Source organism: Prinia subflava, chromosome 4 (assembly GCF_021018805.1).
Source record: "Prinia subflava isolate CZ2003 ecotype Zambia chromosome 4, Cam_Psub_1.2, whole genome shotgun sequence".
In the NCBI taxonomy this organism is placed as follows: domain Eukaryota; kingdom Metazoa; phylum Chordata; class Aves; order Passeriformes; family Cisticolidae; genus Prinia; species Prinia subflava.
Window position 1 is genome coordinate 34515425 of NC_086250.1, and position 17808 is coordinate 34533232.

General features: G+C 38.6%; 1 protein-coding gene across 1 annotated transcript in view; it reads right to left on the minus strand.

The window, feature by feature from the left end:
• OTOGL (otogelin like) overlaps positions 1–17808 on the minus strand; it is a 98222-nt gene that overhangs the window by 56991 nt on the left and 23423 nt on the right. The window contains exons 17-25 of the mRNA XM_063394994.1: positions 17416–17593; positions 16563–16687; positions 14416–14625; positions 13398–13563; positions 12301–12375; positions 11664–11716; positions 10844–11006; positions 7635–7742; positions 5096–5234 (exon numbers count right to left, since the gene is read on the minus strand). Of these exons, the coding sequence (XP_063251064.1) occupies positions 5096–5234; positions 7635–7742; positions 10844–11006; positions 11664–11716; positions 12301–12375; positions 13398–13563; positions 14416–14625; positions 16563–16687; positions 17416–17593 (1217 nt within the window). The remainder of the gene's footprint in view (positions 1–5095; positions 5235–7634; positions 7743–10843; positions 11007–11663; positions 11717–12300; positions 12376–13397; positions 13564–14415; positions 14626–16562; positions 16688–17415; positions 17594–17808) is intronic.

Consider the following 17808-nt stretch of genomic DNA (forward strand, 5'->3'; position numbering starts at 1 on the left):
TTTGAATTCAAGACTAATCTATTAAATAGGAATTCTTGAGGACGAGGCCTTAGTTATGCTGACCTTCATCTTTCAGGATAAAGGAACAAAACAGTCCATCCCTTTCTGTGCTTTAGGACCTTCTTTTCAACCTAAGGTTAGTGGAATCCTAAGGTTAGTGGAAATACTTTAGTGGGGGTTTTGGGGTGTTTTTAAAAAGGCAGGTGAGCATTGCACCAGAGCTCCCTCTCATTTGAAAATATTCTGATGGGTTGTTTATCCCTCTGAACTCCTGCTTGAAATCTGCCCCAAAGCAGAGAAAATATTTTTTCTGAGAAATGTTACTAATAATTTTTTGGATAATTTTTTTTCTGAGAAAAAATTCCTTCTGCTTCACAGAAGAGAACATGTCTGAGGGGCTCCACATTCACTGACCCTACAAGCCTTAATAAAAATGCTGAGCTGCAGGAATGAAAACCATCACAGAAATAAAAAAGGCCAACACATGTCATAGAAAGCCATCAATTTTACTGTAAAAGGAGTCTATGACACAGTTAAGTGAAAGAAACAAACTGCAACTAGTTAAAAGTTTGCCAAAAAACTAATCCCATTCTCTTGGGGAAAGAATGTAGCATAATCAAAGACAGTAAAATAAGACAATAAGCAAGAAAATGGAAGAAAAAGCCATTTAAATATTTTCGAGTAAGAAACTGTTTGACTTAAAATTTATAGTTCATATTTAGATTAGCAAAATGAAGTGTTTACATGGTCTACAGTGATAAACTAGTTGGTCTGCTAAGATTTCTTTTAAACCTTAACAAAACCAGATTTTAAAATGCTAAAAATAAATCTTGATATCTTCTCTGTGCATGTCATTTATCTATACAGGGACTTTACATCTCAGTGTGTAATTAACTCCTAATTCTTGACAAAAGTGAACTTATCATTTCATGAGACTTTACTGGCCTAATATTCTTAATTGCTGATCTACATATTTCCTGTTATTTTCTGCCCCGTGGACAAATCTGTTGTACTAGTTATAAAGGGCTTTTTCATACACTTACAGTCACCTTGAACAGAAAGGCTTAAACAAAAAACAAAAGGAGACACTGATGTTGAAAACAAGTAAGTTTCATAATTGGCTGAAAGCTTATACTTGATTTTTCTCCCACAAGAGCACAAGGGCTCCTTATTAAAAACATAATAAAGGTAAGGATGAGTTCTTTGTTTGATACAGTGGAATATGATGACAAATTAAAGAGTTGTTCAAACAGATCAGATTTAGGAAGGCCAACAGCCAAATCAAACAGTGAGGGCTGGTGACATGGATGGGAACAGCACATTATCATTCCTCTGGGGATGATGGATTCAGATTATAATTCTTGCACTCAGTTCTATATCTGGGAAGAGCTCATATGCTAACAAACTGATTGTAGCTATAACTTCCCTTATTGCCATGCCTTTAGGATACTTCTGTTAGTAGAAACAAAGCAGTCCACTGCTTACAGGAAAAAGATGAAAGGATAAAAGATGAAAGGGAAAGGACAAACTTATTACAGTTTTGTGTATACAACACTACAACCACTTTAGCTGCTTCAGTTTCAGGAGCCTGGTGAGCATTTCATGTTATCCATAAAAATCAGCCTCACAAGAGCACAGCAAACTAGCATTAAATCAAAGGAATGTGTATTAGCAGCTATGAAATCTATGATCTGTGATACCTTACAGGCAGGAAACTTGAAGCACTCAACACACACTCCCATGGCAGGGGATTTGAACTAGAAGACCTTTAAACTTCCCTTCCAACCCTAATTGTTCTATGATTCTATGATTGTGTTTAAAAAAAAATGGTTTGTAGAGCAGGTAATATGGTTTAGGTGCTACTGCCTTAGATAGCTGTGCCTGCCAAGATGTTAGGCAGGAATTTAAATTTTGCATTTGTATATAAACTTTTCCACCTTTCATCTGGCTATTTGGACAACAGGCTGAAAGAGATAGGGCTCTCTTCCATACCTTCTCAACAAATAGTAGCTCAAGGAAGATTCATGTTTCTTGGATACTACTATTTAAAATGTCACAATATAGGGGAAGAGGATTATACAGAGATAGAGAAACGGATACCTCTGCTCTAGGAACAAAAAAGAATACTTCAAACAAGAGCAGTCTCCTCATGCTATCATGTCCGCATATATTATGCAGCTTAACCACATCAGGATGTGGTACAAGTGTAGTGTAAGTGTGTACATGCAAATAAAAGCATATGCGATTATCACTCAGGCTGCCACTATGAAGATATCCATTACATGTGTTTCATTTATTTTTCTCACATTTATTTTTCTCACGTTCCTTTCCTGCATAATAGTAGCTAATTTATTGCCTAACTTCATGGTAATACAGTTACAGGGGTTTTTCTGTTCATTGATTTGCAATTGTTTGTTGTTGGATTTCCTCTTTTATTATGCAGTGTTTTCTGCCATAAGATCTCCTGAAGCTTTTGTTTCAGCTGTTCAGACTGAATTTTTATCATCAGAATACTCTCCCTCAATCCTCACATCACCTTTTCAAAATTGTTTCTGATGCTGAGTACAGGTCTCAGCATGGATCCCTGTGGGATTTCACCAGGATTTCTCCCTTCCAAAAAAAAAAGGCCTCTTATTTCTGTGTTTTAACCTTTGACTTGTAATTAGTTCAGCAGAGGGCAACAAAGATGATGAAAGGACTAGAGCATCTCTCTTATGAGGAAAGGCTGAGGAAGCTGGGCCTGTTCAGCCTCTAGAAGAGATGGATGAGAAGAGGCGTCATCAAAGTTTATAAATATCTAAGGGAGAGTGTCGAGAGGATGGAACCAGGGTCTCCTTGGCCAAGCAACAGGACAAGAGGCAATGGGCAGAAACAGATGCACAGGAAGTTCTGCTTAATATAAGGAAGAACAACTTGACTGTGCAGAGCACTGACTGAGTACTTGAACAGATTGCCCAGAGAGGGTGTGGAGATAATGAAAAGCTGTCTGGACACAATCCTGTATCATGTGGTCTAGGACAACCCAGCCTGAGCAGGGAGATTGGACCAGATGACCCACTGTGGTCCATTCCAACCTGACTTATTCAGTGGTTTTGTGAATTTGTGTCTCAAAGAATATTCAGTCTCATCCTATATAAGAGTAGTTTCTAAAAAATATTTTTTGAAATCTTTCTCCGAAAGGTCTTTGAGCTAAAATACACACATATTAACTTGATTATCCTTATCCATACATTTATTGCCTTCACAGAATAACTCAGAAGACTCACCATGCATGAATTTCTTTTATTAAAACAAACAAAAAAAAGGGGTGGTTCAACTCTTCCCCCATTACAATTTCTCTTTATTAAAATTTCTACTAAGTTCCTTCACATATAAATCATACATATTGCTCTGTTCCTGTCAAATTCAGCCACTAATTCCTTTTAAAATATTCGGTTATCCTGCCATCTTCCATTCCTCTGATTCCAGGGTTGCACATCACATAGTTCATCAGTGTTTTAGTTCCCTCAAAACTCTGGGGCATCTGTGATACAATCCCATCTTTTGGGTTTTTTTGGTTTTTTTCCTCCCTTAAAAATTCTCTAAACATTTCCCACTCAAAAATCAGCCCACAGATACATCTTCTGTTCCAGACATAACTATGCAGTGCCTAATATGTGCTAAAGAGTCCCCCAGCATAGGTCATTAAAGCTTTCCATATACTAAAGAAAGAAAAATTGTGAACAAATTAGGCTATACTTTCTCACATTAGCTGAGTCTGGAAAAAAAATTATGCTTGAAAAGCTAAAAAAGGTTAGCCAAGTCTGAAAAGCAGATCTGTGTAGGCAGCATTTTCATCATTTGTGTCATGTTCACCTGAAGAATGGCCCATTGGCAGTGTGCCACATGCCTCAACTATCCGGCTGCCAACTTTATCCTTGGATGCCAAATGCTCCCCATGGTTTGTTTCCAGATAGGTTCTTTCTTACACAGTAGAGTGACAGGTGATATTTGATGGTAAAAGCCAAACATTCCACTATCATACTAAAGTTTGAAAAAGGAGCATAGATTTATTTATCTTACAAACCTCTCTGAATGAATGACACAAGAATTGACAACCTACCTTTCAACATCATCATACAGGCAAGATGATTTTACAGGTAAAGTAACCCCTATTTTTTTGCATCTTCATGGAGGAAGGTTTGTACAAAGGTTCATATATCTCTAAGAGTTAGAGCTCTTCTATCAATTGATACATGTCAGGAATTTCCTATGAGGTATTATCTTTTTCAAATATCTCTTTTTTGTTTTTAAACACACATAGAAAATCTAGAGCCAATGTATTTCATTTCACAGCTGTGAATAGTCTACTAAAGCATACTCGAAATAAACTATTTGCAGTAGTCTTTACTGAGAAACTATGCTTTATTCTCAAGGTTAGACAACCATGAAAATGAGTATTCTTCTAAACATATTACTGTAACTGAGAACACAGACACTTAAAATAGCAACAATTATAATAAACAATAGTAGTTTTAGTAATAGACCATATTTTTAAATGTCAGTAATGGTATTTTTAAACAAAAAGCTAGCAGTGTGCTCTAAATGTGTGCTATGAGGAACATTACCATGTAGCTGCCAGACAATCTCAATGAATGATTTCACTGTTGAATTACAGAATCATTGCATTTGATATTATTATACACATACAATCCAGATCTGATGCAGATCATGTTCAACAAGAATTCCAAGCAGTCTGAGCTCATCACTAACCCTAGGCCAAGCAGAGTTCATAGATAATTATTAAATAACTGTATGGATTATACCTAGTTCTAGCAGTTTCTATAGGGTTATCCTTTGCTCATTGTGACAAAAGCATGGTTAAGGTAGAATAGAAAACATTGATTTTTTCTTTTTCTCTAAACCATAGAGATATGCAAGAACACACCCACATATCATTTTCAAACAGATGAGCACAAAATACTCATGTACAAGTTCTTCTTTCACATCTGTGCTACAATTGTTTTCTTAATGTTTGTTTCTATAGATCAACTCCTGATGTTCCAAATACTTGTTTTCCATTTGACACAAGAAGCCATAGGACCAATCCCCTTACCTTTAGCAGGTAAGTTTGGCAGTCACTGAGATAATCATACTCCAGTCCATCGAAAGTGTAATAATGTCGGTCTCCATAAACGGTGCAGACAGCAGGGCAGGGGTAACTGGTGCAGTTGAAGACACCCCTCCGACAAACACTGCAAGGAAAACCAACCAAATCAATATCTCCTCATAATGGCAGTCATTTGCTGTACATTTCCAAGAAAAAGCTTTCTTGTGTTCTTCATTTTAAATCATAGAGAAATTCATGAATGGAATAAGATTCTCAGACCTTGAAACAGAGAGCTATACTGTGAATTGCCTCTGAAGATACTGGTGATGCCATGGCAAAAAAGTGTTGAACATTTTGCCATCAGCCCATACGTAAAAAAAAATGCGTTAAAAATAGATGCAGAATCTCAGACTTTGCAGGGCTTACGCAAATATTTCCATCACTGCCTGCAGTATAGATAAGACACAATGCCACAACATGCTCATTCATAAGACATCAGTAGTCTATTTTTTCTAAATTTTAATAAAGGTCTGCAAATTTTCAAAGGAAAATACCTACAGTTGCTACCTGTAAGATTTCAGGGTATCAGACAAATATGGAATGAGTTTAAGAAATTAATGCTGATGTTTTGCAAGATTACCTTTCCTGTCAGCTACATTCAGCGATTTACACAAATTTGTAAGAAAGTAGTGCTGGCATCCTTTATTTTTGCTTGTGTAAGTGTAAATCCTCAGTTGATTTGCCAGTGTGGTTTTTAACTGATTAAAAGCTGCTATGCCAATTTTTTTTATTATTATTAAATATACACTTAACTGAATATAGATATTTTGGCTAGAAAATTAACATATCTCTCTTTTTCTCCTTGGTTGCCTTTCATTATATTCTGTTCTGCAAAATGCCACATCTTCATTTCAGAGACTAACAAATACATGTGGAATTAAGCATTTGTTCTTGACTGCTTTTTAACTTGGATATCTATCAGTAAACCTAATAAAAGGTATATCCTGTAACTATCTATAAACAAGCATATTGTCATGGGTTGGCACTGGCCAGATGCTAGTGCACCCATGAACATATGTTTTTCCTAACGAACTACTGTGAGATGTGGTCAGAAACAGAGCAGAGCAGGCTCAAAACTTGGAAAGTAAACTTTATTAAACTACATAAGAACAGAAATAGAAAAGGAAAAAAATCTAAACACACAAAAAACCAGAAATTAAAACCTCCCGGAACATTTCTTCTCCTCCCCCAATTTCTACCCCTTACACGCTCAAACTTTTAACACTTACACGTTGCCTTTAAACCAAAACCCTGGGTTCCCAATCAGAGTCATCATCACTCAAAAAAAAACAATCTTCAATTCATCCAGGGAGAGAGGAGTCTCTCTCACACCACAGACCCCCCCACAGGAAACACAGGTCCACCCTCCCATGTTCCCATGTCACTCATGGCACCACCCAGAGAATCCTACCAGGGTGACACCCTCCTTTCCATGTCTCTCATGTGCTCTCACCACCATCCATGGACCAAAACCATAGAGCATACAGGGCTCTTTTCAAGGATGCTTGGCCAAGTACCAAAAACCAGTCATCTTCTCATTTTGGGACAAGCAGTCCCCCCCATTTACCCCTGGGGCCAAGGGTTCCAAGGACAGAGATCTTCATCCCTCAAGACAGAGGGCACCACCACACCCTCTTCTCTTCTCTGTTCGCTCTGCTCTTACAGTGGCAATCACTGCCACAAAGTCTTTCGTTTGAACCAACTGCATCCACCCAAATAGTCTTATGTTCAGGAGGATTCAGGTTCAGTCTATGGCTAACATTATGCAAGAAAAGTCCAGCCCAAAAAGCCACTCCTCTTCATCTCTGCCCATCTGGGATTCCTTTCATCTTCCTTTGACATCTCAGTCCCAGGCTGTCTCTCTCTCTTCTCTCAAACTACCAGCCAAGAGAGTCAATGTCTGGCAAAAGTTTTCTTCTGCCTAAGAAAGAGTTAAAAGTCTCTGGCTCCCGACAGGGCTGCAGGCTCAGCACTCCCCCACACAGCCGGGCACTTTTCCCCTCCTTGCTCTTTCTCTGCTGCCGGCTACTGCCAATATCAATTCTGAAGTGGCAATTTATCTCGGGGGGGTTGGGGGGAGAGAGGGGAGTGGGGACGGAAGGCACCTCCACAGTTCTCCACCCTTCCATCTTGAAAAGGCTCCACATGGCTCTTCCCCTCCCCTCCCCTACCCAGCCCCGCGAGCTAGGGGGAGAGGATGCGTGCTCTTCTGGAACCGGAACCAAAGAGGAAATCCCTCTGGAAGTCCCTGCTTTTAACTCCTTGTGTTCTCAGAGGCGTGTCCAACCTCTCAGTGGCTACTCCAGGTGCCAGCATAAAACCTGACCACTGATTGGTTTGCCCACAACTTCCTGGAAAACTCACTTCCCCCTCAAACCAGGACACATATATATTTTTGATTTTCAAAGTACTCAACACATTTTCTATATCAGTTTTTCTTTGGGTCTAGATCCAGACGATTTGAAAGTTTGCAAAATGAACTCACCAGGTGTAACATGGAGTAGCTATCACTTCTCCTGACAGAAATTCTCTATCTTTCCAGGTACATGGACAACTGTCAGGAATATAACACTTCCCTCTGTGCTCAGCCATCCTTCAAAATAAAAGAATTGTTAAGATGAAAGAGTAAATCCAAAATATCAATGTAACTGAACGTGTAGTGTATTGTTGAAACCCCACCAAGGGCAATCACTCTTCCATCCAGCCAAGGAAAACTGTTTCATCAGCAAAAGCTGTCCAAATCAAATGATCTCCACAGTGCACAGCTGGAGACTTCACCAAGCTCACAGCTGCAGCTCTCCTTCTGTCTAGAAAGGGGTGTGTTGTGCACATGGGCTGCAGTTCCCATGCAGGAGTGTAGGTAGTGTAGGTATTCATCTCTGGAAACTCCAGAGCATTTGGATACCATGTGAGCTGCTGAGGCTGCAGCTGGACTGCCCTTCCCTCTGTGCTGCTCCCTTGTCCTGCTGTGCCAGGAAAGCAGCTGCACTGGGGTTCCTGCTCCTCTGCACAGACAGCGCCTGTCCTGCTCCCAGTGCAGAACAGTGAGCTGCCCTAGGGTACCTGATGCACAGTTTATGAAGAGCAGGGCTGGAGGTTACTTGCCTACACAAGAGAAGCTGAAATGACTAACCAGGTTAAGACGAAACAGGCATTTAATGCACAAAGTGTCAAATATAATTAGATCAATATGTGACCCAGATATACAGTCAACGATATGTTTGCTATCTCATTTCCACCTATTTAGCAATTTTAACTTTCTTAACAAAAATGTTACTGACACTTCCAGTGTTGTTCTTTAGGAAAGCAATTCCTGGAGTTGTCATGCAACGCAGGGCTCAAAGTACACTTTAGAGATTGTTTCACTGAAAGTTGAAAGGAATACACAGTTTCATTTTCTTCACCCCATTACTACTTCATTAAACGGTAATCGGCTCTAAGTAAAAGAGTCGACTGTACAGAAAATATCTTAAGGATAGGAAAACACCAGAACAGATGGCTTGTGAAGGTACTTATTCTCTGTCAAAAGAAGCTAAATGTCTCCCAAGAATAACATCAGTATGGCTAGTGCTGCCTAAAGGCAGATTAATTTAGCCCTATGAAGTCCCTTTCCACATTATTCTGTGCTTCTGCAACTCAGTTCAACCTCATATCTCCAGCTCAGTGTAAGGATGATATTCAGTGTATCTTTGGGTGATGAATTTACTGTCATTCTCAGCTCATTTCCCCATGAAAATTTGGGCTGTTACATTATTCAACTTCTAAAGTATATCAGAGACTTCCAGGTTTCTAACTCTTTGTCACCTCTTCAACTACTGACTAAAAGAACAAGCTGTTGTGCAAGAGCTTTAGCAATAGAAAATGTAAACCATTTTTACTTTAGGAAGACTATTTTTTTGCATATTAGAGTCCATCATTTCATGGTTTTCCAGAGAAAAGAGTTTAAATACCACACACGAACGGCTCAAATTTACAAGCACCATAAATACCCAGGATGCTAGAATAAGGTGCCGGTCTTCCACCCCAAAAGCTTAGGCCATTCAGTCAAACAATGGGTAGTGGTAGAAATAAGGTGGGAAAGGAGAACCAAAGAAAAGAACAGCAACTAAGGAGGATTTTAAAAACTACATTACAGTAAAATGTCTCACAATAAATTTTTAATGACTTGTCCACTTAGACTTAATAGCAGGAGATATCTGTTTAACATTTTCTTGAGTAAAAAAGAGACCCTTTGAAACTAATTTTTAAGATAATAGAGCTGGGCCCTTCCTAATTAAAATCCATACTCACTTTTTGGAACCATGAGGCTGAAAGGCATAATTAAGTACAATTTAACAACGAGCACATTACTAAATGCAGTAAGTGTTATACATTTACTTTTCAACCTAATAGTAAAAAGACCATTTATTCTCTTATATAATAAAAAAATTCATCTGTTTTACTCTATTATTTGACAGAAGCTTAGGACTTTGCTTGTCTGTACTCCTGTTATAGTTATACTTCAGAAAACAATCAAGTAATACTTAATTTGAAATGGTATGACTGTGAGACTAAGACTTTAGCTCTGGTTTTTAACTTTTATTTTAGTTTCTTCAAATTTTCAAATGAACTTTCAATTCAATATTGCTACTGTAATCTCATGCAAACATCATGGTGATGTTTCAGTTTATTACTAGTTTATTACTTTTACAGATTCATGCACTTTTGTGCTAAAAATAATTGTTTATTCCCATAACAGTAATGGTCCTGAAAGCTAAGTTCTCAGTTGAGGCAGAGGTTTTAGAGGACTACAGAATACCAGGCAAGAACTAGTGAAAGTTTAAATAGCTATGCCTGAAATCTGTATCTTCACTAGTTCCTGGTCATCTATGAATATCACAAAGTGAAGGGGAATGGTGACAGTCTCATTTATACTCTGACCTGTGCACAACTGGTAACTGTCAGGAGAATGCTGGCTACACAGGCAGTGGAATAAAATGGAAAGTTGAAGAAAGAAAGGGACCACTCCACCTGAGATGAGCAGCAATTACAACAATTTGCACAGCATATATGACCCTTCAATCTGAAAATGCACACAGGAGGTGTCAGGGGAGGGAATGGAAACAAATGGAGGGAGTGATGATTGATCCTGATACAAACTGCAATAGACATTTTTAGATTTTTATACTTGGATTTGACCCCTGTCAAGCTCAGCAGACTTTCTGGGCACCAAATTCAAACACAGGGGCTGAGAAAAAAAAAAAAAAAAGAGGACACAAAGAACAAAGGGAATTAAGGCAGAAACCAGACCATATACATATCCTTCTTGCCCCAGGCTGGGCATCAACATTGTAAGCCTGAGTAAAAATCAAGGTGAGACAAAGTCTTGGGCAGCAATAAGCAGGAGCACAAATGGTTTACATCAAACTTTTTTGTCATGTTTGCTTTTACATTCAAATAAACTATACTGTGCAAGTGGTGGAAGTCATCTCCTGCCCAGACAGTCCCAAATACCATCCAATTGGAATGGTAGTAAGCTGGATATCTGATGGCCTTTTAGCTGTTACTGTGAGTCTGTGACAATTTATAGAACAATAGTTTCAAAATTAGAAGTGTGATACCACTGGAATTTAAAAAGAGAAAACAAATTTGCAGAGTTGAACTGTGGAAAGTATGCATTTGGCTTGTGCTCCAGGTTGTTCCATCAAAGCTTACCCAGGGGGGCAAATGCAGCCACTTGCACAGGGTGGTGAGGGGACACAGGAGAAGTTCATGGCAAGGTTCGCACAAGAGATCCCACAATTCACACCCGCTGCTGGTAACCCAGGCACAGGAGATCTGCAGTCATAGTAGATTTTTCCTTCAGGGCATATGTGAACTTTAAATGCAAAATGAAGGTTAAATAAGATCAACTGTCCTTTACACTGAAGGTTTTCTATTTGTTTTGTTCTCAATCTATTTATTTGGATACAAAGGCAGGTTACGTTACAGTTCATATAAGATTGCAATAGGAATAACAGTCTATAACAATCTATATTACAGACATATAAAATTAATATATGTTCTAATGTAAAAAAAATAATATTAAGCATCTGGATGTATGCATCCTGGATCTCACACACAGCCCATTCTAAAGGAGCCATTATACCTTAGGTGGAAAAAACCCTTAGAAGTGGCATCATTTTCAAGGTACTTCTAAATCCATTAGAAATGCATTAAAAATTTACTTTCTAGAAATCAAGCTCTTAAAGCTTCCTAGTGAGCCTAATTATAGGTATTCCCATGAGAACACATTGACCTAGATGTCACATGCAATTATTTATTTCTTTTAATTTCCCAAGTGACTGAGTAGTACAATTTGTGCTACAGAAAAAGATGGAAAAAACCTCAAGATTATTTGTGCTCCTAACCTCCTATTTAAAATACGTTGTGATATAAAGTATCTCATAATTTAAATACATATGAGAAGAAAACCAAATTCAATATCAAATTCTCTATTTGTGGAACTTTTACGTGGGACAAGATTGCAAATTACCTATGTTTTCTGTAGTGGCTTCAATACATTTCACTGTTCCATTCAAACATTGACTAGAAAAGAAAAGGAAATCCATATTTATTCAAGGGAAAAATGTTTTGTAGCCACCATGTTAAAAACGATTATACAATTCAGCCTAATTTAAACAACAGCAATTAGGAGGAGAAAGAGGATTAAAATCCAAAAGCTTGGAAAGTTCTGCTCAATATTTTGCTGGTATTTTTAAATTCCTGATCCATAGAGAGGGGCCTAAATCCATCATGTATGTACTATGTCATTTCCTAACTTCCACTGAAATAAAAAAATGCTGAGTGTGTCAATTCCTGCGAGAATGGAGACCCAGGTGATTAAGGATGCAGGCTATATAACACAAAACCTTATCCACCATGGCTTACAGAATTTTCCAGGTATTTTGTTAAAATAATCAGGTAGATAATCCAATTTATACTACGCTCCCTTTTACTAAGTGTATTAAAAAAAAAAAAAAAAAAAAAAAAAAAAAAAAAAAAAAAAAAAAAAAAAGCTTGATACAATAAACTTTCAATCTACATGAGAAAATTTTCCAAACCACTTAAAGTAGTGTCCAAACTGCAATACAAGAAAGATAAAACTCTTGCACCTAAACACTTAAACCTACCAGGAGCCTGTTGGTGTAGGAAGGATTTCTCCAGGCTGGAGGGCTTTGCCTTTGTAATGACAATGGCAACCAGATCTGTTAAAAGAATATTCATGCATTTAGGTAGAAAAGCAAGATTAACTGGGATTTAAGGGCCCTCTATTTATCAAGCTATTATGATATGCAGGTCTCATCATAATATTAACTTAGTTCATTAACTCAATCCTTATATGTACAATATTCTTTGAAAGACAAAACCTTAAAGATCACACAGACTGTATTAGAGTCAGTGGAAAAACTCGTATCTTCTTCAACAAAGCCAGGATTTTCCTCAGTCCCTGAACTTTTTATTTGCTGTTTCTGTGCATTATTCTAATACAAAGGACTTTTTCTTCTCAGTTATGGGACTAGAACGAAAGCATGCAGTTCCCATTCAAAATACGGTTAAAATCATGAGACAGAGCAATTATCAGAGCAAAATCCATTAAGTCTGTGATAAGAACCAGATAAGTTAGAAGTAGCAACCGAATTACCTAGAAACCATGAAAAAATATGCAAATAAGAAGTTAGCTCTTGAATAGTTTACAACAGTCTTTATCCCTAAAGTATGAACTTTACTGATCTTTCCAAAATATATGTTGCAATGAACAGAAATAACTCTGTAACGACCCATGGTGGTAAGCTGTAAAATTTTGTGTATGCAACATACAAAAACTATTTCCTCTCGTTGACCATTTCCTCCCATTTAACTGAAAAGGTTTGCATTGTGAGAAAAAAAAGATACTTCTAGCCACTCTTCCCATACTATCCCTTACTGCACGGATTGTTGCTTTATAGATTCCTTCTTGCTTTCTTTTCAAGTGACAAAAACAAGGTTTTCACATGAAAATGCTATCCCATGAATTTTAAAAGTTTCACTACCTTTCTCTAAAGCAGTTTGACACATCTGCTCTAAAGTGAAGCAGATGTATGTACACACAGTCAGAGATGATCACATATTGTTTGTTGTCTTCTCTGTCAAGTCTGTATCTTGAGGGAAATGGCAGAAAAGCTACTTTAAATCACACTGGAAAGAGAAAAATGTGCCCATACATATATTCTAATTTTTTATTACTTACATTGATACACAAAAGTTGGCCGATTCTTCAAAATACTTCCCATCGGGACAATTACATCCTTCTGCACAGTCATCAGCACAGATATTTGCCATAGAAAGTGAAGCACAGGAATGCTTACAAAAAGAAGAGCACTGATGATAAAGCATACCACTGTGACACATCACAGCTGGAGGAAAGAGGGAGAAAGAAAGGGAGAACAGCATACACTTAAAATGTGAAAAATAGAATACAAAGCAGCGTATCATGGAAGTTCAACAAAATCAAAGCAAAGTGGTCTCTTGTTGCACTGGGTTTAGCTGAAAAGCATGAGAAAAATATGCTGGTTTACCAATTTCTTAAGTTAGAAATATTTAGATTAAGATGTGTTTGTGTTAAAATAAGTCTTTGACTAGAATCTGTTTTGTAAAGAGTATTTTCTATTCTTTCCATGTGTTAAACTGGGCATCTATCTAGTAATTCAGGCTTCCAAGAGAGGAAAAATGGTCCAGGTAAGGCTGAGACATTGTTATGTGGCTTAGAAACATAAATACAGGAGCTGCACTTCAATTACCCTTGTGGGTCCCTTCCAATTCACAGTACTCTTAAGATTCTGTGAAATGCTTTGCTTTAAATCATTACTGTATCCTACTTGTCCAAACACTGTCTGCCCTGCTCTGCCCACCCTAGGGAGCCCCTGCCAGCCTGGCTTGCCTTCCCTTAGAGAATGACTCCACTCCTGTCCCTCCCTGACTACTTTATCCTAATAGGGGCTTCCAGCTTCCAGCTTCAAATAAAGAATTCCATTTCTCTCTGTAGCCAATAGAAAGAGCAGACACTCCCTGGGAGGTAGCTCAGGAGCCCCAACACAGATGCCTAATGTAAAGGCTGTTACCATTCTCCTCTAGTACATCATTACACTGTGGCGCAATTCTAATTTCCAGGAAAAAAAAAAGCCAACCCCTGTATTTTGTGGAGTGGGTGAAATTTGCAGAGTTTTACACATTTCTAAAAGATATTCCACATTGGAAATGTTACTCACTGCAGTAAGAAAGATGAGATCTGAAGTCAACGACGACGCCGTGCTTGCCACAGACGTAAGCATAGTGTGCCAAAGCGTTGCACAAGCAGCTGCTCCCACATTTGCACGCGTCGAAGCGGCAGAGCTGGTAGTACAGCCCTGGGCTGATGTAGGCATGGCAGGGAGCAAAAACGTCCTGGTTGATGATATCACAGTGAGAGGCATACCCAGCTAAGAGAAGGTGACATTGTTTTAGCCAGATCCATTCAAATATAACAGTTAGTCAAATGAATAGCACGGACTATTAAAACCAAACATAGCCAGCTGTGCAATAAACACTTGCATACAATGTCTTTCCATAAAATTCTATAGAAAATTGATATTACAAGCAACTCCCTTAACAGCAAACTCCACTTCAGATAAAAATAACTGTACTAAAACAGTTGACAGAAGAAACACATTGACAGAAGAGTTTCATATTTTATGGATTTTCTTAGTAAATTAGATTCAAGGACTGAACTTGACTCAGTTGAAAATAAACCTGACAAAAGAAGTAACCAAATAAACAACCTTGTTTGTTTGTTTGTTTAATCAAGTCAGTATCATCTCAGACCTGGGAAAGATGCCTGTGCTTGTAGCATGGTGTGGATCACTTCACTCTCCACTGCTTTTTCACAGTGATTATTAGCGGACCATAGGGAAATTTGGGCTGGAAAGAACCCTCAAAAAGTCATACAATCCACCCTCCTGCTCTAAGCAGCTCACATTTATGTCAAACTCCACCTTCACTGAGCTTGCACAGAACTGAGAGTGAGGCATGAAGGCTCTGAGCTGATCTGGCTGAGAGATCTGGCTGTCTTTAGAAGACAGACAACAAGGAAAGCATAAAAACTCCTAGAATGCCCTACATAGTTAGAGATATATTGTTATTTTAGGCTTGCTTCAACAGGCTTTAAATATGGATAAATCCCACATACTTAGTGAGATCTGATGTCTGAAATATTAAAAATATTAGACCACATTCTGTCAGAATTGGCAACTGCAGTCTACCCATTGTCTTCATTAACCAAAAGGAACAACAATGCAAAAAGGAGACAGTGAAAGTTCAACACAAACCATAGGCATGCCAAGCTGGCAAAACTAAATCTTTGCTCAGGAATTTGAACAAATTCAAGGCTCTCAGACTGTCTGCATCAGCTTTTGTCAGAGAACATAGATGGAGGATAAAGAAATTTTTAATCCAATAAGCATGGAGAAGCCAGAGTCAGGACTTTTGATCTCAACATTCTCCTGTACTTTCTTTGACAATCTAAAAATATCTCTCAACTGATGTAATTTACAGGACAAGATAGCTAAAAATGTGCATGTGTAATAGACTGCAGAATTTAGTACTCACATCCAGCACTAAATGACCAACTAGCTTTTATTTATTATGTACTTATTTCATTTAACATCCTAAATGTATGGAGGAAGGGAAGGGAAGGGAAGGGAAGGGAAGGGAAGGGAAGGGAAGGGAAGGGAAGGGAAGGGAAGGGAAGGGAAGGGAAGGGAAGGGAAGGGAAGGGAAGGGAAGGGAAGGGAAGGGAAGGGAAGGGAAGGGAAGGGAAGGGAAGGGAAGGGAAGGGAAGGGAAGGGAAGGGAAGGGAAGGGAAGGGAAGGGAAGGGAAGGGAAGGGAAGGGAAGGGAAGGGAAGGGAAGGGAAGGGAAGGGAAGGGAAGGGAAGGGAAGGGAAGGGAAGGGAAGGGAAGGGAAGGGAAGGGAAGGGAAGGGAAGGGAAGGGAAGGGAAGGGAAGGGAAGGGAAGGGAAGGGAAGGGAAGGGAAGGGAAGGGAAGGGAAGGGAAGGGAAGGGAAGGGAAGGGAAGGGAAGGGAAGGGAAGGGAAGGGAAGGGAAGGGAAGGGAAGGGAAGGGAAGGGAAGGGAAGGGAAGGGAAGGGAAGGGAAGGGAAGGGAAGGGAAGGGAAGGGAAGGGAAGGGAAGGGAAGGGAAGGGAAGGGAAGGGAAGGGAAGGGAAGGGAAGGGAAGGGAAGGGAAGGGAAGGGAAGGGAAGGGAAGGGAAGGGACATCTGAAGCTGAAATTCATGTGTGTGCAACTCTTTCACGGAGAAAAGAAAAACTGTCCCATAATAATAATGTACAGCTAACTCCAGACTCCCAGGTGGAAACATACCATTTTGCTGATTCACGTTGCAGGGATCAACCACAGGAATATTGATAGGCATGGAGCAAGCTGAGGAAACCTTCCATGCATTGGCATGAAGTTGTGGGGTCCCTTCTATCATCCCCGCTGGAGATCTGAAAAGGAAAATATCACCCCTGTAAGCACCCTGAGGACCTTAGGGTTTACATGGGTGAGGATTCAAGTTCATTAAAAAGGCTTAGATGTATGGTCACATTGGACAGTCAACGTGCCGAAAGAATTTCCATCTCTGAGGTCTAAAAGAAGAGAGAGCATATGAAACCTTTTTCCTCAATATTTTATTCATGTGAAAATGTTTCTATACTCCAAGTCTGTGGTGCCAACAAGTTTTGTGACATTATAGCTTGAGGAAATTTGGAGGAAATAAGGTTTAAAAGTAAGGAAAGTGTGCCCTTGTAATTAAAATATCCCTGTGGTTCAGAATTACTTTTTTTTACATTTAAAGTTGTTGTGGGGAGGAAAATCAAGCAGTTGTAAATGCCAGCCATGTGAGGATGAATCACCCACTCTTTTTCTCAGTGCTCATATATTTGCTCTGAAGATAAGAGAGCAACAAGAAAGGGAAAAGTGCATTCAAATAATATCATCCAGTAACTTCTACAATATGGTAGTTTCTATAATTACTTGGCAAAACATCTTAGAATGCCTAAATTTTTGACTTTTGTATTTATAGAAGTGACTATCATTTTAATTCTGACATTTTATATAGGTTAGTTTAATAAAGTTTGAGCATGTTAATGAAATTAAATAATCAGATGATTGTGTTCAACAAAACTTTTCACTTGTTATTAAACATTATATAAATGTACTACGTGCAACTTACAGAAAATCATCTCTTAAATTTCCATTGAATGTTCCACATAGTCCTAATGTTCTTTTCTTCCATCTGACATCAACTTGAACATAGATCCTCTCTCCATCTTTAGCAAACAGTATCTTCAGACCAAAACTAGTTTTCAGTTGAACAAAGAAAGAAGATATATTCTGAATTTCAATAGCCCCTGAACATAGCAAAAGAAGAAGAAAAACAAAGTCACTGAAACCCAGCTTCCAGGTTGTAATGGTTTACCCATTAAACAAACAAAAAAAAAATTGAAAACTCAGAAATAAAATGAAAAATTATGCACAACCTCACCATCAGCCAAATATCCTCAACCGTTCTCCACCTGAGCTTATTTCCAGTAACAACACAAATCAGGAATTCCAGCTACTGTTG